General features: G+C 41.1%; 1 protein-coding gene across 1 annotated transcript; it reads right to left on the minus strand.

The window, feature by feature from the left end:
- Positions 4,900–5,577, minus strand: LOC109825721 (dirigent protein 22-like). The gene has a single exon (XM_020392596.1). It carries the CDS (start codon positions 5,524–5,526, stop codon positions 5,002–5,004), a length of 525 nt encoding a protein of 174 aa, XP_020248185.1. The 5' UTR covers positions 5,527–5,577; the 3' UTR covers positions 4,900–5,001.

Below are 27,550 nucleotides of genomic sequence, written 5' to 3' on the forward strand. Positions count from 1 at the left end.
CTAACACGCATTGTCGGTTTAGTCTTTCACCGATTGAAAAAGACACCAGAATCCAGTCTGGGGAATTTTATCCCGAAGCCTAAGCAGGGATAAGTCAACGCCTAATACGCGTTGCCGGTTTAGTCTTTCACCGATTGAAAAAGACACCAGGGTACAATTTTAGGGACTTTCATCCCGAATCCTAAGTAGGGATGAGTCAACGCCTAATACGCGTTGCCGAATGCCATGTTCCCGTAAGAAATGGCGAAGTCTATGTATTCAAAGTCATAGCATCAAGTCTAAGGGAAGCAATTCTCTTAGCACAACGTTACATGTGAAACGGGTTTTAAATAATTCACATACTAGCCCGATTCAAACGGTAATCGGTAAAGGCACGTCAAACCCGTTGATGGCTGGGGGTTTGCCAAAAATCCCAAAGTCTATGTCTAACAGGACAAAAGCCCACATATTCAATATTATGGCAGGTTGTTATTAATAACGCCAAAATCCGTGCTTCACATGCACGGGGAAGTTTATCCCGAAGCCTAAGCAGGGATAAGTCAATGCTTAACACGCGTTGTCGGTTTAGTCTTTTACCGATTGAAGAAGACACCAGAATCCGAGTCTGGGGATTTTTATCCTGAATCCTAAGTAAGGATAAGTCAGCGCCTAACACGTGTTGCCGGGTAGTCTATTCCCGTGAGAAAGACGAAGTCTACGTATTCAATGTCGTAGCATTAAAAGAGTCAACTCTTTTAGCACAACGTTATGTGCAGAACGGATCTGAACAATCTGCATGCTAGCCCGACTCAAACGGTAGTCGGTAAAGGCTCATCAAACCCGTTGATGGCTAAGAATTTGCCAAAAATTCTATAAGTGCGAGTCATTGATGCATCAGCTCTGCTAGTTGGTCTCATGACTCGATTATCCAATAACATTAAAATAAGATCCACAAATGCAGATGAATCAGCTTTAACAGTTGGTCCTGCAACCCCGACACTTGGGACCGCTGTGCTCCAATACCTTAAGAATACTCCAGTAAACGTACGAGTATAAACTATGTTAACGTACGACGTTCAAAAACCTAGGGTCAACGCCGGTCAACGCGTAACCCTAGGTCAACGCCGGTCAACGCGTTGCGACAAAAAGTCAACATTCGACGTTCGAAACCCTAGGGTCAACGCCGGTCAACGCGTAATCCTAGGTTAACGCCAGTCAACGCGTTGCGACAAAAAGTCAAATGTTCGACGTTAGAAACCCTAAGGGTCAACGCCGGTCAACGCGTAACCCTAGGTCAACGCCAGTCAACGCGTTACGATAAAAAGTCAACGTTCGACGTTAGAAACCCTAAGGGTCAACGCCGGTCAACGCGTAACCCTAGGTCAACGCCAGTCAAGGCGTTGCGACCAAAAAGTCAACGTTCGACGTTCGTAACCCTAGGGTCAACACCGGTCAACGCGTAACCCTAGGTCAACGCTAGTCAGCGCGTTGCGATAAAAAGTCAACATTCGACATTCGAAACCCTAAGGTCAACGCCGGTCAACACGTAACCCTAGGTCAACGCCAATCAACGCATTGCGACAAAAAGTCAACGTTCGATGTTAGAAACTCTAAGGGTCAACGCTGGTCAACGCGTAACCCTAGGTCAACGCCACTCAACGCGTTGCGACAAAAAGTCAACATACGGTGATCTGAAACCCTAAGTCAGCATAATATGACAGAGATAGTCAATTCAAAGTCAACTCAATGACACGAGCCAAACTCAACTCACTAGTGATAGACTCGAGATTCCGACGACGGCCAGGCGATAAACGCAGCGCCGGAAGGACTTCAGTTATTCGTCAAAGCATCGAATAGACCGAAAATCGAAGGAGCCAAGAGTTGAAGCTAACTACAGGTCCTTTACACCGACTGAAGGCTGGATCAATCACATCCAAAGTATTCCAGCCTCTTCTATAAAAGAAACGAGTTTGGAACGCTTTGGAGGGGGTATCTGTAGGCATCGAAAATTACCTATGGGTCTCCACGAACAGCTCAGTGTTAAAGAACGACAATGAACATCACTATCTGGTTCACAGGAGTTCGACTGATGTCGGTGAACGCTTGAAGTGAACCGACAAACTACGTGAGCTGACAGAATTCCGGAATAACGAAGGTGCGGGCTAATCGGGAGCCCCGCAATGTTTACAAAGGGAACAATGCCCTTCGTGTCTCATTCATTCTACAGATAATCTGTCTCGGTTTAGCCGAGACACCCCAAGGGTGTCTCGGCAAGGCCGAGACACCCCTAGGGTGTCTCAGCGCGGATTTGGGCCCTTTAAGTGGTTTTAACCGCTCCGCAACCCCTCATGCCTATAAATACAAGCCTTAGGCCTCATTTTTTCAGATCTGGAGTTTTGGAGAATTGGCGAAGCCCTGCCGGAGTGAAGAGTGATCGAGCACTTCAACGCAAGAGAATTTCTTCGTCAGATCTACATCACCCGTACCTGATCCTTAGTATTATCCCGTTGTGGTAATACTAAGAAAAGCAAATATCTCGCTTTTATCGAGATAGCCGCTTCAAGTTTCTAGATCTCCTCGCGGATCGACGAAGCTCTGGATCAGATCTGATTGCCAGGTAGTCCACGGATATCGACGTCCCCGTCACAGGCTAAAGACCCACGCAAGCAAGAGAGGACGAACGGATCTTGTGTTTATTTTCAAGAAAGTTATAATCTTTTTTATTATTTCTTTGTTGTTTGAATTCATTTGTAACGTTTGAAGTTTAATGAAATCAATGATGAAGGCAACTTTCGACGAAAACAGTATCCAAACAGTAGTATAATTAGCCAAACATCTCCCCAATCCGAATCCAAACAGAACTCGAAAACACGTCCAAATCATGTGGGACCCATCAGTGTGTTCATACTCTGTAGTCGATAGAAAGATCTGGCAATTTGTGGCTCAATATGAGCCACCGGTGGGTGGCTTTCAATGCATCCAACTTCACAGAAATTAATCAGCTTCATCAATAATTTCATCACAATTTGCAGGTCTTGTATAATCGCCCTTATAAAAAACGTGAACTCTGCTATGGTGCCATCTAGTTTTCATGGCAGAGTATACATAGAGGTTTTCCTATACCATGAGCGTATCAAGGTTCTAGTATTTTGCTTCGAAAAAGATAATTCACATTCTTGAGATGCATAAATTTATCCATCATGCAACTCTCTTTATTGATGGGGTCAGCATTAAGAGGATCAGATTGACGAGCAATTCGTTCATTCTCTATTATTTTTACCAAAAGCAATTTGCTCAGTAGTATTATCAAAATGCTTTTGATTGAGCTCCTTACGGGCTTGTGGTAAGTTCTCTATGTTCGGAATATAAGCTGTTTAGACAATAATTAGCATTAAATGCAGTTAATAATTTTCAGATAATAATAAATTAATATTGTAACACAGATGTAATAAATAATTCAAACGAAAAGAAATGAGGGTTAGAAATACGGCCTGATGATCGAGGCGTGCAAGCACTGTCCCAAGAATCTAATTGCCCCCTCTCGTACAGGGCTACGCAGCAAAAGTTCTCGGAGATACAACGACCCTCGGTCAGGCGACCTCCTTCTCGTCTGCACGAGCTTCAAGAAGGCTTTGCGAATTCTTCTAGACTTTCAGGGAACCAGCAAATCGTAACAGTAAGTAAATTCAAGAGGAAGAACAGAGAAGGAGAAGAACGAGATTGTTGTATTTCACTGCAGGTCGTGTGCAAGAAGGCTTTGCGAATTCTTCTCGACTTTCAGGGAACCAGCAAATCGTAACAGTAAGTAAATTCAAGAGGAAGAACAGAGAAGGAGAAGAACGAGATTGTTGTATTTCAATATAGGTCGTGTGCGCGCGCGCCACCCGACCCGAACCCGAGCCCGAGCCCGACCCGGCCGACGCGCGTGTGTGTGGTGTGGAGCATAACCTTTATTTTCTTCTAGGCATATGAGAGAAAGGGAAGGCTTATAAAGACCCTTCCTTCCTATTCCATTTCCTATGTGGGACTAAACTTTCTCACTACAATGTCAAGTTTTAAGTTATCTTTATTATAACTCCAACACTCTATCTGTTTGAAAATTGTTCGTCTCGTCGTTTCCCTATTGCTGACATGATCGATTGCCCTAATTAGACAGAAGATCTAGTTTTGTAGATCTTAGTGAAGCTTCAGCAAATCGCATTGTTTCTCAACAATTAGTAACAAAGCTGATTGTTTCTCAACACCGCCGAGTCATTATTTTCCTTTCTCGTATGCTTGAATATATGTTAAATCTTTAAAATATCGTATGGTGGGATTCACCTATCTTTTATTATATTATATATTTCCTCTAAATAAATCATCTTAGTTCCCACCAAAAGTCATCTTAATTCCCACCAAAAGTTAGTTAACTCCCTTAACCCCCTCTACGCACCCCTCCCTTCAACCCATAGCGAAGTTCATTCCTTCTTTCAAGGCTTCTCGTATCATTTCATGCTCTTATTTTTAACAGAACATGAATGGAAACTTAAAAAATTGAAAATTATTGGCAATTCTCTAAAAGAACCATTATAGTTTATAGTTGTTTCATATAAAACCCCTATTTAAATATTACCGAAATATCAGTGTGTTTTTGTAAGAATGACAGAAAATATATATATGCGTTTTAAAGTTATAATTTATCCTTGTCATTTTAATATTCATCAAACTTGCTTTATAATTATCAACTAATAGTCACATGTACGTTTATGGGAAAATGCATGTAATCATTATATCGTTCACTAAGCTAGTTTTTATATATATCCAAATTAACTTGGAATCAATTGACTTCCAAACATTCACCCGCGGAAAAAACAATGAAAAGGTGGACGTAAGTAACACGCAACACATCAACCAAACATAATTAGCTAGTAAACCAAAGCATAAACAAAACATTCGTGCTCCATTGACTATGTGACATCACCAATCCAAAAGTCTCAACCATTCACCACTCCCAACATTGACAAAGCTCAAAGCCGCATAACATCACCAATGCCTAACATGCACATCATACTCCACAACCGCATTCCCTGTCTTAAGATCAAACGCATAAGTCTTAGCCAGCACATACCCCTTGGCAAACCTAAACTTTCCACTCCCTCCGATCACCGGCATCTCCCTTACCTCATCGAACACCGCGTTCCGACCAAGAACCACCAATGTGCTCCCGTTAAACTCCTGGTCGACGAAGGAAAACGTCATAGCCATCATTAATCCGGCTTCCTCTTGCGACGCGAGGGCGTACATGCCTTGTGCGTGTCCGATGAGCTTGGAGTCGAGGTCGGATGACTCCGTTAGTGGATCGTCGATCATGACGAGCGCACCGAATAAAGTCTTTGACGTGTCGGTGGTGTTGGCCTGAGCGATTCGCATCGCCGTTGGGGATTTTCCAATAACTATGTCGTGGAAGTAGAAGTGGAGGTGGGTTTCCTTTTCGTTGGAGGAGATTGAGGTGGAGACGACGAGGGAGAAGGAGAGGATGAAGAATGTTAAGGGAAGTGGTGAGGCCATTGATGCGAGAGGCTTAGTTAGCAGTCTAAGTGGAGTACTCTAATTGGTTAAGCGCTTTGGGAGAGAAGTTTGATTTGTAAGCATGCATCTATATATAAACGAATTCGTACTAAGAGTGGTTAGCGGTAGGTAAGAAACTAAGAGACCAACCTCATCGAGAATCTGACCGAGTGCGAAATGTAGCGGATTGTAATGCTCTGTCGGTGTTTAGTGGAATTGTGGGACGCATATCTGTATAGTTTTGACTTGAGGGAGTAGTAGAGATAATCATCTTGTGTCCAAGTACGGGATTGTTTAACTTCGCGTGCTCTTCTTCACCTAATTAACATTATTCGTCGTCTAATTGTTGCCTAAATTATTTGATTTGTATTAAAAGTAGGGGTGGAAATTTATAACCCGACACATCAACCCGACCCGACCCGACCCGTTTATAATTGGTATGGATTGAATTACATGAGTCGGGTTATAAACGGGTCAACCCAGTTTTACCCTTTTGTTAAATGGGTTAATTCTGGTTAATCTGTTGACCCATATGACACAAATCACCAACCCATATAACACAACCAACCCTTTGTGACTTCGTCCCTCACTCCCTCATAAACGCGTCACTGTAGAGAAAGAAAAAAAAAAACCCTAAGATTTCCCAGGGCGGCGGCGCGTGGCGGCGAGCATTGCGATGCGAGCGCTTGAGAGCGGCCGGCGAGCAGCGAACGTAGAGCATCGGCAAGCGAGGAAGTGTCTGCGGCGTCGATCGTTCAACACCAACGCTTAGATGAGGAAGGTTTGATGACAATAATGAGGAGCTCGGTTTGTGGATTGCGAGGTCGGGCGGAGTTCTCTCACCGGCCCGGGGGGCGATGTCGATTTCCCCTTTTTCTCCGGTAGACGTTGTAGGGTCGAAAAATTTGAAGGTTGATTGATTTTCTTGTTTTAAGAAATGGGTTCGATCACTTAGTACGAAAACCTTACAATCACTCACACTCTCTCTCGATTATAGATGAAGAGAATATTAATTCAGCCTCTCTTTGTTTAACGTGGGTACTTGGTAGCGAAAGGATGATTTCCTCGATGCTTGAGTCGAGATTGCCTCCCTTTGACGATCAGAACAGGATTGCTGGAGTTTCTCATGTTTGTTAGCCGGTTAGAACTGAGGTTCGAACTCCGGATCTGTACGCAGAAACTCTGATCTCCGATAATTCTTGAAGTCCAAGTCGAAATTTTCCAACCCCTATCCATGTAGCCCTCTATGGCTATTTATAGGGTTTAGGCACGTAACCGACGTGCTACAATCATGGTAGAGGTGCGTAACTGCCTCCTCCAAATCAGCGCACACTGTAATGTGCTTTTGAAGATTAGTCTACGTGGATGACTAAGTCCTCGGAGCCGTTACAAGTAGATCTCACGTGGATGACGGGCCTCGTCTTAAATTGAAACAGGGTTCGTCAAGTAAGACGAGCCTCGATACGCAGCGAGATTTGTCCTACCAAGCGAACTTTGTAGTAAACCAGTTTCTTTTGATGAATTTTATCTTCACTGACTTCATCTGACGAACTTCATCTTCACTTGCGAAGTTCGTCTCTGATAGCTGAGTTCAACTACGTAGCAAATCTAGTGGATTTTCCTTAGACGAACTTCGTCTTCACTGACGAGCTTCAAATCCAATGATGAGTTTTATCTTCACTGACAAACCTCATTCTTTGAAGATGAATGTCGAACCTCGTTTCCAATTATGAGCTTCACTGTTTGTTGTGGAGTTTTACTGCTCGATGGCTTGCATTCTCAAGGTTGATCTTCGTTAAATGACAAGCCTCGTCTGTGATTGAGACGGGGTTCATTTTCCTGACCATCCTTCTCATATTTTGAAATTTGGCATTTTTGAATGCCTACAAACCCCCCCTTCAAAGTTTTCAGACTTGAATTGGATTGTATGTAGTCTAAAATACTTTGAACACCTATAGGTGTCTTGAACTTACAGAGTTCGTCTGACGAACCAAGTTCCGTCATGACCTTCGTCATTACTACGAGGTTCAACATGGATATTACCCCGAAGTTCATTCTGGAGTTCGTCCCTCCATACGAGCTTTGTCAGGATAACAGCCATCTGACAGCTTGTGGTTTTGTCAGCAATGTTGTTATGCACCTTTTCTAGACCTAATAAATGGTTGCCAGCTGGTGTGTAGAGATCTCCGTGAATCTCGTCCGCAGATCTTGTTAGGGAATGATCTCATTAAACCATCTCAACTAAAGATCGTGACCCTTAATTTGACCTTTTCCCGCCCCTATATATAGGGCATCATCATATGAGAAGCCATTTCTTCCCTTCGTTGTTTGGACAATCTGAACTCCTCCTCTTCCAAAGTTTTAATCTTTTCTTCTTCGCGAACTTCTTCAAACAAAATCAATGGCCCTCAAGATTGCTGTAGACCGAAGCAAGGGTAAAGGTAAGAAGGCTGTCGGTTCTTCACACGAACCTGATGTTCTATCTGCTTTCTTAGGTAATGGATCTAAAAGCACGGTTTGTATTCTGAAAGATGTCAACCCTGTCTATTTTAGACTTGTGTTTCTTGAGGAAGATGAACAGTTTCTCCAAGACTCATCATAAAGAAGATGTCTTTTTGATTTGACGAGGCTCGTCATCGACGAGGCTTGTCTTCAGGACCTGTCTCATCCTTTGAAGAGTCTTATTTGCTAGTTAAGTCTCATGTGTCTAACGACGTTGGCTATCCTGACGAGGGTCGTCTTCAAGTTAAACGAAATTCATTTATGTGATGAACTTCGTCTTTCCATCGACTATGTTCGTTGGATTGACGAACCTTGTCTTCAAAATGATTAAATGCGAATCTCGTTTTGACCAACGAGCTTTGCTAGGCTGATGAACCTCGCTTTTCCTGTCAAGGTTTGTTAAGTAAACGAAGTTCACTCAGCCAACGAAGTTTGACATTTTGTTGTAATACGAGGGTCATCATTTGAACGACTCCCAAAATTCATCGCTGAAATGACTTTAGTGTCATTTGGCTGTGACTGCTGCAAGAGACTAATCTTGTTTGTCTTTTTGTGCAATTGTATATCCCTCTGTTCCACTTCCCCAACATGGTGATCTTGGAGCGGATGGTACTCAAGTGGCTGCAACTCATCCTCATTACTCTTCCCTACATCAACATTAGAGTTGGTGAAAGGTGGTTGAGGCTCTATTTTCGAGGTGTGATGTAGGTGTCAGATTAGGTCATATCACTACCAAGCTGTTTGGAGCAACTTGATACCAAGGTTCTCCATTTTTCTTATATATATATATATATATATGAGAAAAATGGAGAACCTTGGTATCAAGTTGCTTAAAGCAACTTGGTAGTGATGTGGCCTAATCTTGTCCCTACATCACACCTCGAAGATAGAACCTCAACCACCCCAGTGCGGCGAGGCGGGGCGGAGGCGGCGCAGTGTGCGAGCGGAGAGCGTCGGCGAGCAGCGAACGTAGAGCATCGGCAAGCGGAGAGTGTCTGCGGCTCGATCGTTCAACACCAACGCTTAGATGAGGAAGGTTGATGACAATAAGAGGAGCCTCGTTGTGGATTGCAGGGTCCGGCGGCGGAGTTTCTCGTCACCGCCCGGGGGGGGGGGGGCGACGTCGATTTCCCCTTTTTCTCCGTTAGTCGTTGTAGGGTCGAAAATTTTGAAGGTTGATTGATTTTCTTGTTTTAAGAAATGGGTTCGATCACTTAGTACGAAACCCTTACAATCACTCACACTCTCTCTCGATTACAGATGAAGAGAATATTAATTCAGCCTCTCTTTGTTTAACGTGGGTACTTGGTAGCGAAAGGATGATTTCCTCGATGCTTGAGTCGAGATTGCCTCCCTTTGACGATCAGAACAGGATTGCTGGAATTTCTCATGTTCATTAGCCGGTTAGAACTGAGGTTCGAACTTCGGATCTGTACGCAGAAACTTTGATCTCCGATAATTCTTGAAGTCCAAGTCGAAATTTTCCAACCCCTATCCATGTAGCCCTCTATGGCTATTTATAGGGTTTAGGCACGTAACTGACGTGCTACAATCACGGTAGAGGTACGTAACTGCCTCCTCCAAATCAGCGCACACCGTAATGTGCTTCTGAAGATTAGTCTACGTGGATGACTAAGTCCTCGGAGCCGTTACAAGTAGATCTCACGTGGATGACAGGCCTCGTCTTAAATTGAAACAGGGTTCGTCAAGTTAGACGAGCCTCGATACGCAGCGAGATTCATCCTACCAAGAGAACTTTGCAGTAAACCAGTTTTTTTTGACGAATCTTGTCTTCAGTGACTTTGTCTGACGAACTTCATATTCACTAGCAAACTTCGTCTCCGATAGCTGAGTTCAATTGCATAGCAAATCTGGTGGATTTTCCTTAGACGGACTTCGTCTTCACTGACGAGCTTGAAATCCAACGATGAGTTTTATCTTCACTGACAAACCTTATCCTTTGAAGATGAATGTCGAACCTCGTTTCTAATGACGAGCTTCACTGTTTGTTGTGGAGTTTTACTGCTCGATGACTTGCATTGTCAAGGTTGATCTTCGCTAAATGACAAGCCTCATCTGTGATTGAGACGGGGTTTGTTTTCCTGACCATCCTTCACATATTTTGAAATTTGGCATTTTTAATGCCTACAAACCCCCCTTCAAAGTTTTCAGACTGGAATTGGGTTGTATTTAGTCTAAAACACTTTGAACACCTATAGGCGTCTTGAACGTGTAGAGTTCGTCTGACGAACCTAGTTCTGTCATGACCTTCGTCATTACTACGAGGTTCAACATGGATATTACCCCAAAGTTCATTCTGGAGTTCGTCCCTCCATATGAGCTTTGTCAGGATAACAGTCATCTGACAGCTTGTGGGTTTGTCAGCAATGTTGTTACGCACCTTTTCTAGACCCAATAAATGGTTGCCAGCTGGGGTGTAGAGATCTCCGTGAATCTCGTCCGCAGATCTTGTTGGGGAGGTATCTCGTTAAACAATCTCAACTGAAGATCGCGACCCTTAATTTGACCTTTTCCCGCCCCTATATATAGGGCATCATCATATGAGAAGCCCTTTCTTCCCTTCGTCGTTTGCACTATCTGAACTCCTCCTCTTTCAAAGTTTCAATCTTTTCTTCTTCGCTAACTTCTTCAAACAAAATCAATGGCCCTCAAGATCGCTGTAGACCGAAGCAAGGGTAAAGGCAAGAAGGTTGTCGCTTCTTCACACGAACCTGATGCTCTATCTGCTTTCTCAGGTAATGGATCTAAACGCACGATTTGCGTTCTGAAAGATATCAACCCAGTCTATTTTAGACTTGTGTTTCTTGAGGAAGATGAACAGTTTCTCCCAGACTCATCATAAAGAAGACGTCAATTTGATTTGACGAGGCTCGTCATTGACGAGGCTTGTCTTCATGACCTGTCTCGTCCTTTGAGGAGTCTTATTTGCTAGTTAAGTCTCATGTGTCTAACGACGTTGGTTATCCTGACGAGGGTCGTCTTCAAGTTAAACAAAATTTGTTTATGTGATGAACTTCGTCTTTCCATCGACTATGTTCATTGGATTGACGAACCTTGTCTTCAAATGATGAATTGCGAATCTCGTTTTGACCAACGAGCTTTGCTAGGCTGATGAACGTCGCTTTTCCTGTCAAGGTTTGTCAAGTGAACGAACTTTACTCACCCAACGAAGTTTGACATTTTGTTGTAATACGAGGGTCATCATTTGAACGACTCCCAAAATTCATCACTGAAATGACTTTAGTGTCATTTGGCTGTGACTGCTGCTAGAGACTAATCTTGTTTGTCTTTTTGTGCTATTGTATATCCCTCTGTTCCACTTCCCTAACATGGTGATCTTGGAGCGGATGGTACTCAAGTGGCTGCAACTCATCCTCATTACTCTTCTGTTGGGAGTATACCTTTGTTCGGAGAACGGGAGCCAGAAGAAGTGGATCTTCTTTCTGAACCTTCGACCTCCACATTTAGGCGTATAATCACTGATGCTCCCCTAGAGTCCATTAATCGTGAACACATTGTGATGCCTGTTTTCTTATTTAGAGACGCTTTAGAGGATCCCGATTTGTTGGATATCTGAACTTATGAATGGTTCAGAACTATGAATGGGCGAAACTTGTTCTTGCCTCGAATAGAGCGTGATGTTTCTCTTACCGCTTTAAAGATCGTTTCGGCTCCCCAGGAGAATGGACTGGGATTTAACCCCAATACTAGATAGGGTCACATGTGGCTACTTTTCCCGGAGCGGTGCTAAGATAGATAGCGATAGTCGTTACATCACCAGATTGCACTCGGGGCTCTTTTAAAACGAGCTTCCTGTTGGTGAGACTGTTAAGGAGGTTAACACTTTTGGCCGTGCGTTTTTTAGGCAAATGGGTCAATTCCCTGCTAAAGATTTTAGAACCCCTGACTTGTCTCATTGGAGTCCTACGCAATGGTGGCCTCGTGTTACTGAATACGTTTTGTAGGAATCAAGATGACCTGCAAAGATTTGGTCTTTATGCACCCATCAAGGCAACACAATTCGGGTTAGTCAATAACTCCCACCAATTCTTTGATATTTTGGAGTTATATAACCCTATAACCCACACCTTCTTTACTCCTGATGGAGAAATAGGGATTGCTCTTTGTGAGATGGAGGAAGTCTCCAGGTTACCAAATGGGAATTATCCATATGAGGAATACATCCCAGGTCAACGGGAGTTAATTGCTCTAGAAAAAGAACACCCCCAAGTGGTAGAGACCTTTTGGGAGGTAATGTGTCATTACCACATTTGCATGAATGTGGAAGGACGGCTTAATAAGAGGGGTGAAAAGCTCCTTAGCCATAACATCTGGGAACGTTATCTCTTTAAGAATTTGGAGCACAGGAATGATCCAGTGGTCCCATTGGGTCCTTGTGATGCAAATGAATTGTCATGACAGCTACTTGCTCATCCACCCATGCATCACATATCAGAATTGAATGAACAAGGTTACCCTGCCGGTACCATATTTGAGAGTTATTTCTTTCAAAGTGGGGAGCCAATCTCTTCCAAGGCGTTTCTGGCGGGATATCTCATGTTATGGCTTCATAAAGTCGTTGTTGTTTCTGGAAACTTTGACCTGCTACCAATGGAAGTGGTGTTCCAAACCGTATGTTTAGCGCACGGTCGTTCTTATGCTCTTCTTCCTACCATGATTGCCCGCATTCACCATGGATTGTGAAGTTTATGTTATCAATTCTGTCGCGGTAACAAGAATCCAAAGGTAGGTCTGCCCTATACTTATTTCATGGCATGGGTCGTTCTGCATTGCCCAACCCTTATGAGCACGCTTTCTGCTCGTTTGGAGGGTCAAGTTATTCCTTTCATTCAAAGATTGGAGAACTTAGATTGGGAGTACCATTACATGGCCTTTGATAAGACGCATTCTCCGCGACCAAGAGATGGGAGTTCAATTGATGTTTTCCCCATTTTCCCAGAACCAGCTATGGACAGGCCGTCGTGGATGCATCAAATGGTCAGGGTTACACTACCCTATCACTCGACTATTTCATGTGGCTTATGACCATTCTTCCTGGGTATCATTTTTTTGGCTTTGTCCCGGTGTGTGTGTTAGAACCTTACTTGCCTTGCTGCTTTGCTCGCTAATTTGGCTATGCTCAGTTGTATGTCGGTAACCCTAACACCTCAACTGAAGTTTACAGTTGTAGCTTGATTATTAGAGCCAGAGCTTGGTATTGGATTACTGTCGGAGGTACGGGTGCTCGTTTCTTGCCTCCACAACAGAATCCGTAGCCTCGGACTATGCTTGCTTATTGTAAGTGGCATTGTCTAGCAAACGCAGCGATCCAAAACTTCAATGTTAATTCTTCGAGACTGTGATACATTCGGCATCGGCATAAATCTGGAAACGCCTCTAGACGAAGCCGTATACCAGGACTCAAGGAGTTATTGTATGCCGAGGAAAGTGTCGATGTAGAAGAATCTCGCCCTTCCAGTTCTCATGAAACTCGGGAGGAGATAGACGCGACTCTGAATAAGGATATGGCTCATAGATTTCCTCATGTTGACGAGTACGGGAGCCACATGCCTGCTGCTTCCAATATAGGAGATGCTCTTAGAGATGCAGCAGATCTTGGTGGGTTTGAAGATTTCACCCCTACTGACGAACCTTGTGAGCTTCCTCCACATGATGCTTCTAAGGGCTTTTCTCCTCCCATTGAACCTATTGTCGAAGGCTCTCATCGGCAACCCTAGGGTCTTGAAGAACCACCACCCTTCGATAAAGAAATCACTTGTATGTCAACATTGACTTGTCTTAATTTTGACTTATTTTCCTCTGATACTTCTTATTCAGGACGAGCTGCAAAAGTGGAGGCCCCAAGACAAGTGGGGGAGAAGTCTAAAGAACTCGGGTAGATGCGCAAGTCTAAACGCGTCGCCAAAAGACCAAGACGCAATATTTCTCCGCCCAAGACTCCTTTGATAGAGTCACTCCGAGTTGAAACAGATTCGGAACTTGAGGATGAAGTTCTTTTAACCCGACTCCGTACTGGATTGCGTTCGGTGCCAAACACCAACGTTGAAAATTCCCCTATTGATCATGGTAAGATAGACATATTTTACCTTCCTGGATTTTTAAGGTACTAACAACTTTGTTCGATGTGTTTAGTTGTTTCCACAGATTCCACTGCCTGTACTGATGTGGGTATTGAGGCATGACCAGCTTCTGGTGACCCTACTGAAAGTAGGATGCCTCCAAGTTCAGTTATGGAAATAGGCCGAGTTGATAACTCGATTGATATTCTTGATGAAGCTAAGGGAGCAGAACTTGCTCCGACCACCATAGCTGAAGCTGAAGCCACCATGAAAACAAGTGTTGTGTCTACCAGCTCTGTCGTCACGACTGAAACTTGTGTCGCATCAAGTAGTATAGTCGCTGCCGCTCCTACCACTACTGCAATGGTTGTTGCAACCATCACCACTCATATCGTGTACATTGCACCACCAGTTTTCACAGAAGTTATGGTCTCTTTCGCCGCTCATCATGAAATTGTATCTTCTAGCAGTACACACTCTTCTCCCGTCATCTTGGCAAGAAATTTTGTTGTATCGAAAATGTTAGAGAATTTCCTTAGCATTTTGAGAGAATCTCCCACTCAAGTCTTAGATCGTGGAGAGGACTTTGCACGAGTTAAGGAGATGCTAGTACCCTTCTTGGATTTAATGAAAAATTTGACCTCCAACCTCGCGGTATTGTTGTACTGGTTGCACTTGACCAAGGTTGAAGATCTTTTCAATCAATGGCATAATCGTCAATCTCGATCTCTTTACCCTTTAGTTGAAGAACGAGCTATGCGAACTATATGCCAAAGGGATGATTCTTTATTCAAACTTGATCTTCAATTGCTTGAGACCAAGCAACGAGTTAAGGAGCTTAAAGAGATCAAAGAGAATTTATCCCGTGAGGGTAAAAAGGTTGCAGATGCTGAACTTCAAAAACAACGTCAAGTCGACGATCTTCAAGTTCAACTTAAGGCTCTTTAGACCAAGCTGATAGAGGCTGAGGCTGAGTTGGCAGGCATGATGGATATGAGGCAGACATTGGCCTCTAAACAGGTGAAGCATCAACCCATGCTCCAAGCATAACTTGATCGAATGGAACAACTAAAAAATGCTGTTAATGATATGAGCGCTTATTCTGATGAGGAACAATATAGGCGTGCCTTGGCTAACGTTGAGGCAGAACATCAAGAATCTTTGGCTAAGCTTGCTGAAGAGATTCGTCATACTGCCGGATCTATTTAGCTCTATTTCTCTTGTAATCAGACTTTTGTAGCTTTTTTTTATATATAAGTAGAACTTCTGCTGTCTTTGTCCACTAGCTCTACTTTGCATCTCAGCACATAATCTGATATCGAAGTTCATGAACTTTGTTGCCCTAAGATTTAAGACTTGAAGTATAAGTCTTATCAGCCTGATACGAGGTTGGATTCGAACTCCACTTTGTATTTCAAATCTGACATGATGAGGTTCTAGCCTTATTCAATTAAGCTTCAACATTTGAGCCCAATTGGAGGAATGACCATTGTCGAACATGAGGTTCGAATCCAATTTTAATCAAGTCTCAACACTTGAGTCTAATTAGAGGAATGACCTTCGTCGAACATGAGGGTCAAAGACGAGGTTCGAATTTCATTTTAATCAAGTGAAGGACCCTCGTCGAAGACGAGGTTCGAATCCCATTTTAATCAAGTGAAGGACCCTCGTCGAAGACGAGGTTTGAATCTATTTTCGGCTGAATCTCGACATTTGGGCTCTACTTGAAATAGCGACCTTCGTCGGTTTTTTTTTTAATTAGGAACAAGAATGAATCTCGTTGAACGACGTGGTAACCTTTGACAGTTCCCAGACTGTTGATCCACAAGGATCCATCGCTTCGTCTCGTCAGCATTAAGTCTTTTGTACTTAATGCGTCGCTTCGAGCCACGTCCTCTTTGGCACTAATTATGAACACAATTAATTGCATCGCTTCGTTCCCAGTACCTTTTGATGGTTTGGTCCTTAGGAATTCGTGTAACGAATCTCAGCCACTTGGTTGGCTTCTTCGCCAATAAATAGGTTGTTACTTTTTGAGAGGATTCATCTTCCTCTTTTGTGCCTTGTTTCAAAATGACTCAGAGGGGACTTTGCATTTTAAGACTTCCCCCATCGCTTCTTACTAAATTTTAAGCTCCGATAATCGTCTCCGGTGAGGTAAGCAAAGTTGATGACGATGTCACTTCAGGTAACGCTTCTGATCCGATCCTTGATCTCTTGGCCTTTGTAGTAGCTCGCTCGTTTGAGGACTTCTCAGTTTTCCAGAGTCGAAATCAGAATATATTTTGACAACTTGTTGGACTTTTGAATGTAACATCCATGAGATATCCTAAGTCAAAACATGCTTACTATTTTAACATGCCATGCGCACCCAAGCATGCAGTCCATTTTCTGGACTTCGGTCTATGTGGCAGCTTCGTAGAATCTGTGAAGTGCTTCCTTTCGGAGGAGTCACCAACAATATTAGAGTTGCCTTCAAATTCTGTGGAGATGGGAGAAGTGCTGATCCTATGCTCAAGGCTTGTGGTGTTTCTATTAGTAGTCAGCTTACCCAAATAGGTAGGTGTGTGCTACAAGCACCCAAGTTAAAAGTTGGGTATGGGGAAGACTTCATGCCCAGGAAGGGAAGATGGAACTTCAACAACAAGACAGCGACGTTGTTGCAGACAAGGTTCATAGTGTGATCTCGAAGGTCTTCAAAAACTTGTAACTGAACCTTCGTGTTGTAGTCCGAATGTCATTGAAAGAATTTGTAATGTATCCTCGTAGTGTAGTTCGAAGGAATTTGTAACTGAACCTCGTAGTATAGTTCGAAGGAATTTGTAACTGAACCTCGTACTTCTAAGTTCAATTACAAATTGTCCTTTTCCTTTTTGAGCAATTATATGAATAGATTGAACTCGTAAGTTCGTGTCTTCTAAGTTCAATCTACGAACTACACTACGAGGAAAAGGACAATTCTTCTAAGTTCATATAATGACGATGGTGATAGAAACGAAGGCACTTCACTTGGTAGGTCTAAGTTAGAAAACGAACGTCATTTGGAGAAATAACAACGTTAGGAAAATCATATCGTTCAGTGACTTAAAAGTATGAAGATGATGCTGGAAACGAAGGCACATCACTTGGTAGGCCTAAGTTAAAAAACGAACGTTATTTGGGGAAATGACAACATTAGAAAAATCGCATCATTCAGTGACTTAGCAGTATGACGATGATGATGGAAACAAAGGCATATCACTCGGTAGGCCTAAGTTGGAAAATGAACGTCATTTGGGGAAATGACGATGTTAGGAAAATCACATCGTTTAGTGACTTAAAAGTATGATGATGGTGATAAAAACGAAGGCACATCACTTGGTAGGCCTAAGTTGGAAAACGAACGTCATTTGGGAAAATGACGATGTTAGGAAAATCACCTATGGTAACATATCATATGATAGGTTACAATGGAAAAATATGTTTTGAACAAGAATTAATCAATGACTATCAGAAGTAATCATTAACATGATAGTTTTGTTGTCCCACTATCCTATTGAAGAGGATTAGTGAGGGAAATTTGGAGGAGACGAAGTAAGGAAACCATTACCTTTATTTGTTTCTCCTCCTACTGTGAGGCATATTTGACCATGAGGCCAGTGATGCCCCAGGGTTCACCGGCTGCAGTCCCAGGTGAAACCCGGATTGTCAAACCTGCCAAGCACCAACCACCATGCTACGACATGTTTTACCATCACAATCACTATCTCTCTAGTAGAAATAATAAATAGATGAAGGTACAAACAGATAAATAATCAAAATCAAACAACATTAAAAATATACACAGAAGAAGCATAAGAAATATTAATAATGAGCCCAACTGGAATGAAGTAGATATATCTCTGAGTCTGAACTGAATCTCAAATACAATGAGTCAAATAAACAAAGTCTTGTAATAGCTCTCAAATCTATGAAATAAAATGCCAAACTAGAGTCTAAAAATAATCAACTACATGTGGAGTTCTGCAATAACTACAAAATATAATAAATACCTAAACGGACAACTAAGATGTCCTATTAACCTGCGATTCTCCGTGCGCCAGACTCGCTGCCTGAAAGAGGGGAAACAACGAGCGTCAAAGCGCTAGCGAGATCATCACTACCTCTCCCCAGGGGAAGGGGTTGGAGTATATAAGAAAATAGAGTCAGTACATATATATATCAAATCATTCATATAACTCTCTATGAATGTAAAACAAATAGTCAATGATAAATACCCCAATCTCTAATATAAAGAATAATCATCTCATCTCGAACTACGTCCGAGTGACCTGCTCTAATATAAGAGTATATCAACAATGGCTAAAATAATTATATCTGTCGTTCATAACGGGTGTATCAAAATCTCGAAGGAAATACCCTACTCGCGGGCAATCTATCATGGAAGTAAAGCTTGCAACTAATCAATTATTTATGTGTGCATCATCTTGTGCTATAGCGATACTTTTGTGATGCTCGTTACTCAATCGCTCTGCGGCAATAGGATTTATTATTCTCCTATTCTGGATACATGTAATAATGATACTATTGTAATACTCTTACTCAATCATTCTGCGGTAAATAGGTTTCATCTCCCTATTTCCAGATACGTATAGAACAACATTATTCATATGTGTTTATCAATTTAACTCATGTCGGCAGTGTGTCAATCTAACACAATCTAGTATAAATACACATATCTCGGTATGCGTGCCCACATCTGAAGTTCACCATCAACCTAGGTGTTAAACAACTCTTAAACACATAAATATATCAGTACGAGATAGAGGAATTCTTTCAAAAACCAAAACAAATCAAAACAACATGCATAGGCCAATATCAAACTGGCGGTCGACCGCGACGGGCTCCTGAGACTACCTAGGTCTTTGTCCGGCGGTCGACCGCGACGGGCTCCAGAGACTACCTAAGTCTTTGTCCTACAGCCGGTCGACCGTTGCGGTCGACCGTGAGCCACGCGGTCGACCGTGAGCCAGATATCCAGATTTCTCAGATTTGTGTGTGTCGTGTTCACAACGTGTTTTTATGATTCAAACATGGTAAAAACTTCATGAATCTTGCATACAAATATGTTACAGTAGATAGAAATATCTGGAAAACAAAATCAATATATATAACTATGATTTTATGCATTAGATTTATATTTGAAACCCTAAAACATGCATAAAAGCTCAAAACAACGAATCAAACTTATTTCTTTAGATTAACCACGTTTTAAAATCATCTTTAGATCTAAATCACATCTGTATAAACGTTCTCAACCTTTTTAGCATGAAAAGACCTAATCTTTATACATATAATACAAAAGAGTTATCTTTTATACATAATCTATTTGTTTAGGCTCTACAAAACATCTTTAAATCTCTTTAAAAACATTTTAAAAACTGGGAGGGGGATTAGCAGAGATGATATTCGCCTGGGGTTATAGGAAAACGTGTTAGAAGTAACGTCGAAGGAGATCTCCACTCCAAAAGCCAAAAATCAACAAAAACCCAACTTGAAAGCCTCCAATCTTCTCTGGTTGACCGTGGCGGTCAACCAGGCTGTGGTCGATCGGACTGGGATTTTCCAGTTTCTCATGAATTTGGCCCATGTGCATGTTTCAACTCTTCTCTCTCTCATGTATGAACTCATTCATACTCAAAATACATGGTATTATACTCATATACCATTTAATGATATTTATCATACTAAATATCCATATATCATAATTAATCTCGTATTAATATATCATTCAAAAATTATCGGGGTTTTACATTCACCCCCCTTAAGAGGATTTCGTCCTCGAAATTTTCACAGTTGCATCACAAAGCTTAAAAAAACTGGTAAAACATATTAAGAAGGTGTATTTCATACAAAGAAAAACCTTCTGCACATACCTCATAGAATTTGCACAATAATATTTAAGGTTAACAACTTCGAATGCAAACATTCTTAACTAGATCCCTAACTAAACTAAATTGGTACGTCGAGCGAAATAATCGAAACAAGGAAACTCTTATATATATACCATATGTTTCAAATGATTAAGGATCAGGTGATAATATCCCCATTCTAGTGTTAAAGATAAATATAAATGTGACTAAACAACATAGATAATGATAACTATCAAATCATCAACATCATACCTGTCCAAACAGGTGCGGTTAGTCGCGACGAACATCCTCCTCGCGCTCCCAAGAAATCTCTTCGGCTCCTTGCCGGTTCCACTGAACTTTCACTAATGGAATGACTTTATTCCTAAGTTTTTTATTCTCTCTATCAAGTATGCATACCGGAATCTCTACGGTAGTCAAGTTATCCTAAATCTCAATCTCTGGTGAATCAATCACTCTCTGCTGCTCATCATCTCACAGATGCTTCTTAAGCATCAAAATATGAAAAATATCGTGTACACTCGACATCGATGCTAGCAGGTCTAACCTGTAAGAAACAGCTCCAATGCGCTTGATGATCCTGAAAGAACCAGCATATCTCGGGGGCAAGCTTCCCACGTCTACCGAAATGCTGAACGCCCTTCATCGGTGATACCTTCAACATAACTAAGTCTCCGACCTGAAACTCTAAAGGTCGTCTCCGCTGATCTGCATAGCTTGATACCTTCAACATAACTAAGTCTCCGACCTGAAACTCTAAAGGTCGTCTCCGCTGATCTGCATAGCTTTTCTGCCGACTCTACGTTGTAAGAATGCGCTCTTGAATCAATGCCACCTTCTCTGTGGTCTGTCTAACTAGTTCCAGACCAATCAATAAACTATCCTCAGGTTTTGCTCAACATAGGGTGATCTGCAAGGTCTCCCGTACAAAGCTTCATACGGTGCCATCCCGATGGTAGCTTGATAGCTATTATTATATACAAATTCAATCAGTGGGATGTGATCCTCCCAGCTACCCTAAAAATCCATAATGCATGCTCTCAGCATATCCTCTAAGATCTGATTCACCCTCTCGGTCTGACCATCTGTTTGGGGGTGAAAAACGCTGCTAAATAACAACTGACTGTCAAAAGCATCCTGGGAACTCTTCCAAAAATGAGATGTGATGACTGAGCCCCGATCTAATACAATCATGTCCGAAACTCCATGCAATGTAACAATCTCATGAATAAAGATCCTCGCACACATATCTACTGTATAAGTCGTCCTCACATGCAAGAAGTGTGCGGACTTAGTCAATCTGTCCACTATAACCCCAAATAGAATCATTTCCTTTCTTTGATTTAGGCAACCCCACAATGAAATCTATGGAAATATCTGCCCACTTCCACTCGAGAATTAGTAAAAGCTGTAGGGTTCCTGCAGGTCTCTGATGTTCTGTCTTAATCTGCTGATATGTAAAACACTTAGCCACATATTCTAAAATCTCTCTGCACATACCGCTCCACCAGAAATGCCTCTTCAGATCCTTGTACATTTTCATCGCGCCTGGGTGCACTGTATATCTGCTGCGATGAGCCTCGTCAAAAAGTTCCCTCTTCAGCTGTGGATTGTTCGGCATAACAATTCTGCCCTTCATCCGAAGGCCTCCATCTATCCCTATAGTCCAATCATCTTTGGACTCTTTGGAAATCTCTCCCTTACGGGTTTGAATCCAAGAATCCTCTATCTGAGCTTCAACCACTCTATCTCTCCAAGATGGCTGTACAGATAAGTAAGAACACACGGCTCCCGCCAATCTCTGGCCTAAAATCAAAGTGGCTGAGGGTACTAAGATCCTGATGTAGTGAACACCTCAAATCTGCTAGTTCACGACGACGCTTCCTGCTTAATGCATCTGCTACCACATTCGCCTTTCCTGGATGGTACTGAATAGCAAATTCATAATCCTTAATAAATTCTATCCATCGACGCTGCCTCTGATTAAGTTCTTTCTGTGAAAATAGGTATTTTAAACTCTGGTGATCCGTGAATAGCTCAAACTGTACTCCGTACAAGTAATGTCTCCACGCCTTCAGTGCAAATACCACTGCTGCTAGCTCCAAGTCATGCGTGAGGTAGTTCTACTCATGAGTCCTCAACTGCCTCGAAACATAAGCTACAAATCTCTGGGTCTGCATCAATACACCTCCAAGACCCAATAAGGATGCATCAGTGTAGACAACAAAAGTCTTATTACTACTAGGAATAACCAGAACTGGTGCTGAAGTCAACATAGTCTTCAAAGTCTCAAATGCCTTCTGGCACTCTGTGCTCCAAATAAACTATACACCCTTCTTAGTAAGGTGTGTAAGAGGTGTGGCAATCCTCGAGAAGTCCTGAATGAATTTTCTGTAATAGCCTGCTAGGCCTAAAAAGCTACGAATCTCGGTAACTATCTTCGGTGGCTCCTAATTAAGTACGGCTTCTACCTTAGCCGGATCTACTGCAATGCCCTCCCGGCTGATGATATGACCCAAAAATCTAATATCTGATAACCAGAATTCACACTTGCTAAATTTAGCATACAACTGGTACTCTCTCAAAACTTACAATGCTAACCTCAAATGCTGCTCGTGCTCGGCCTCCGACCTCGAATAGATAAGAATATCGTCGATGAAAACTATCACAAACTGGTCCAAATAGGGGCGAAAAACCCGATTCATCAAATCCATGAATACTGCGGGTACATTGGTCAGCCCAAATGGCATGACAAGAAACTCAAAAGACCTATATCGAGTCAAGAAAGCGGTCTTGGGAATATCAATCTCCCGAACTCGCAACTGATGATAACCAGAACGAAGATCTATCTTCGAGAAGCACTGCGCTCCATGCAACTGGTCGAACAAGTCATCGATCCTCGATAATGGGTACCTGTTACGGATAGTGACCTTGTTCAACTCGCGATAATCTATACATAATCGCATACTCCCGTTCTTCTTCTTCACAAAGAGGACCGGTGCTCCCAACGGAGAATGACTCCGTCGAATAATGCCCTGAGACAACAGCTCATCTATCTGGATCTGTAGCTCCCTCATCTATCTGAATAATTTTGAAGTTAAACCCTAATTAGTGTTTAATCAAAGAGTTAAATCATGTGAACTAATCTCTGATAGTAAATTTCAGAAGACTAGGACCTTTTCCCCTTGTTCCATGTGATTTGAATGAGTTTTGTTTAAGAAAAAATCACAAAAAAATATCAAAACCAAAGAAACAGAAATTTGTTTAACACGGAATAGTCGACTAATAACATGTGTATTCGACTACTCCTTTCCTGGTGCGACTCACAGAATTATTTTTCATAGCAGAGTTGTCGACTAATGTTCATATTAGTCGACTACTTACACTTGGTCCAATTTTTTCCAGATTCTAGATGGGCTCAGAGTAGTCGACTACTATGTGTAGTAGTCGACTACTAAGGCTTTTTTCTGAGTTTGTGTTTTGTATCTGTTTGAGATGTGTTCCCGGGGTTCAAGCCACACTCCTTTTCATGTAAATTTATGAATAAACAAGTACAATGTTGTTTGCACACACATGAGTATCCTAGAGGGGATTATGCCAAGTGTAGGATTGTTTATTGTTCATACACTAGTTGGATATCGTTGATGAGCACAGCTCAGTACTATATGGGATAGTGTGTCGATATACCAGATTTACATAGTTTATACATGAAATGGATATCGTTGATGAGCTCAGTTCAGTACTACATGGGGTAGTGTGTCGATATTCCATTCGTACAGACCATTGAGTTAGGTTTGGATGCTTTGTCTAGCAGTCCGTCAGCACGAGGGTGTGATGAGGCTTATGAGCCGTCTTTTTGAATACCTATTGTAAAACCCCAAAAATTTAAAATGTGATTAATTATGATAAGTAGATATTTATCGTGATAAATATCATTAAATGGGGTATGAGTATGGTAGCAAGTGTTTTAAGTATAGACAAGTTCATACATGAGAAAGAAATGAGTCAAAAACATGCACAAAAGCAAAATCTGCACAAACTGGAAAAATATGGTCTGGTCGACCACGGCACACCTCACGGTCGACCGTAGATTGGGAAAACAATTTTCCCAGTTTGAGTTGGTTTTTGGTATTTTTGAGACCTAGGTCCATTTCTCTGCCATATATATCACATGTTCACAAATTTTTACATCATTTTCAAAGTTCTAAAAACCCTAACAGCAGCCAAATCCTCTCCTAAACCCTAGTTTGATTTTTGAGAAAGTTCAAGAGCTTTTGGAGTGGGATTTTGGTTTGTTTTGGGCTTGTGGCTTAGGGATCTATCTTGGAATTGCATCTTTCACAATTTTCAATAAGTCTCAAGCGAGTTTCATCTCTGCTAACCCTACTCCCAAGTTTTTAAAGGTTTTTAATGAGTTTTAATATAATTTTAATTAAGCCTAATTGACTAATTTGAGTATAAAAGTAATTCTTTTATATTATATGAATAAAGATCAAATCTTTCTCTGTTTAAAAGCTTAAGAACGAATTTCCAGAGGTGATTTAAGATCTGAAAGTAAATAACAACGTGGTTTAACTGAGTTTTGATGTTTTTATCGACATATCGATGTTTTCATGCATGTTTAGGGCTTGAATATGATATAGCATGCAATTAACCATGTTCAATGTGTTTAATAATCTTCAGAGATGTTAATCTTGTGTTTACAATATTCTACACAAGTTTTAAGACGAATTAAACAAGTTTGAATCATGAAAAACACGCACGAACATAGAATCACAAACCTACAGAGGAGGCTAATGATCGTGGTCCGGTCGACCGCCGCTTAAGGAATGGTCGACCGCCAGACAGGCAGAAGCATGTGCATGTTTCGACTCACGTTTGATGTTTTCGAGGGATTTTCTCAATTTATCTGAGATGTAATATGATGTTTATGACCTTTTTAACACCTGAGGTGTTCGTGAACACGAAATATTGACACGCACATTAAGATACATTCACTAATGCTTGATTTATGTTCTTAAATAAATATATTTGCATAGTGGAGATGCACAATAAATGTTTGAGTTGATAGGTGTTGGTATACCACATGATAATACATACTTATCTATTGTGGATGTTTCGGTGTGGACGTTTACCCCGTAATAAGACGTCGGCAGTACCATACTTGGAGTATTTGGATATTATCCCGTAATGAGACCTCGGCGGTACCAGGTGATCGATGTGTTTTCGGATTGGGCTGATATGCCTTTATTCCGTAATAGGGAAGATAAAACCTATTTCCATAGAACAATTGCGTAAGGACGTTGAATCCACATGAAAATATGAGAACCTTACAAGAGTATCGTTATGTGGTAGAGACATATATACATAGTTGTAGATTTTGCTCCCATGTTAGATTACCCAAGAATAGGGTATACTTTTGAATGGTCTATGGTGATGTTTGAGCTGGGTGATATTTTATTATGACTGCACCAACTACCCGAGGATAGTTCGAGATGTGACATTGGTTCATTATGGTTGAGGTTTGGAGTATTTTCCTTTCATGTATTGTTTTCATTCGTAGAATTGGAATTAGTATTTAGTAATTCACAATTTGAGACATGGTATATATATGAGGGTTTCCTTATTTGGATTATTTCACTCGGTGTACTAGTTCTCGTGTTGTGGATTTCTAATTACCTATCTCCATTTAGAGTCGTATGAATGATTTTATTCTTATATGTACTGATTCTATTTTCTTATATACTCCTACCCCTTCCCCTAGGGCTGGTGGAGGTAATCTCGCTAGCGCTTTGACGCTTGTTGTTTTTCCCCTTTCAGGCAGCGAGTCCGACGCACGGAGAGTCACAGGTTGAAGGGATTGCATCTTAGATTCCATTCCAGTTATTTACATTTTGTAGTTATTTCAGAGCTCCACATTTGGTTGTTTATTTTTAGACTCTAGAGATTATGATTTTTATTTTATAGAGGCTGAGTGCTTTAGAGAGATTTCATTTGACTCTTGTGATGAGACATACTACATTCATTTCAGTTTCTGAGATATCTTATCTATTTATAGTTGGGCCCTGATGATGTTGTTTATCTATACTTCCTCTGTGATTATTCTTTTCTTTGTACTACTTCTTTATTATTTGTCTGTTTGTACCTTCACTTGTTGTTGATTCTACTAGAGAGATGGTAATTGTGATGGTAAAACATGTTGCTGCACGATATTATTGCATGGTAGGTTTGACAATCCGCATTTCACCTTAGACTGCAGCCTTGCATGAACCCTAGGGCATCACAATTGGTATCAGAGCTCTAGGTTCCAATATCCTTAGGATCACCCCTATGTCATATTGTGGAGCTAGGATAGAGTTTCCTAGGAATCATATATAGAGTCCGCTAGGAATTCCTAGTATAAGTGAGGACGTATATATATATATATATATATATATAACAAAAAAATTTATGATGAACTATTTGCTTTGAATTATAAAGCATGTTGTGAGTGATAAATGATACGATTTTTTCTATTGGTATACGTTATGTTATTTATGCTTGAGATCCTATTTATTGTGTTTAACAAGCCCTACTTCTGAACTTATAGATGTCAGGAAGGGAACATGGTCGTAGGGTTACTCGTGCTAAGGGAGCTAAGCCAGCTGATGGAGAGCCTGAGCCGTAGCAGGCTCCGCAGTACTTAGTGGATCTCATAGCACCTTTGGCAGCACGACTAGCTTTTAAACTTGGCTTTTAAACTTATTAGTTAGTTGTTAATCTTATAAATTAGTTATTATTTTTATGAGTTAGTTGCTGTTGATTTAGTTTTTGTAATCTTACCAATTAGTTGTCAATTTTATGAGTTAATTGTAAAACTTAATGTCATGCCCCAAATCAAAGTGTAACGAGGCCAGCACACACCATCTAGTGATAACCTTGTCATAATAGTGTGTTAAGCCTATAATTATTACCACTCACTTTTATTTATTTAATAAAAATAGGTCAATTTGGAAAAGATAATTTTTTTAGAAAAAGTATGAATATATAAATTCATTTAATAAACCAACAATAAATCCATATCTGACCATTAATATTTTCAACCAGTCTCTTGCTCATAATCTAGTTCACATTAACTACCTCGGAAGGGACAAAAGCAATCTGTCAGAGCGGATTCAGTAATAAGTACTGTTAAAGGAATGGGAATCTAAATAAACAAACTTGTGAATAGTAATTCTCATTTAACAAATAAATCAAAGGATTGATAAGCTGAAAGAGATATTGATAAGCAAATAGTTAATTTTACACAAACTAAATCATAGAGCAATAAGATATGATAAAAGATAGCAATATAAATAGGAATGTAGACTATAAAATATGTAATGGACTAATAAGGGTAATATCACACCTTCATAAATATAATGTCACTGCTAAGTATGTCTACTCAAATCCTAATCATACTAGCACAACTTATACAAAAAGATATAACAAATCACAAGTAAAAGTAATGTGTAAATAAATATCAATGTA

This window comes from Asparagus officinalis, chromosome 10 (assembly GCF_001876935.1).
Source record: "Asparagus officinalis chromosome 10, Aspof.V1, whole genome shotgun sequence".
Taxonomy (NCBI): Eukaryota; Viridiplantae; Streptophyta; class Magnoliopsida; order Asparagales; family Asparagaceae; genus Asparagus; species Asparagus officinalis.

Excerpts from the sequence above, each read along its gene's own strand:
- LOC109825721 (XM_020392596.1), bottom strand. The coding sequence starts at position 5,526 with ATGGCCTCACCACTTCCCTTAACATTCTTCATCCTCTCCTTCTCCCTC.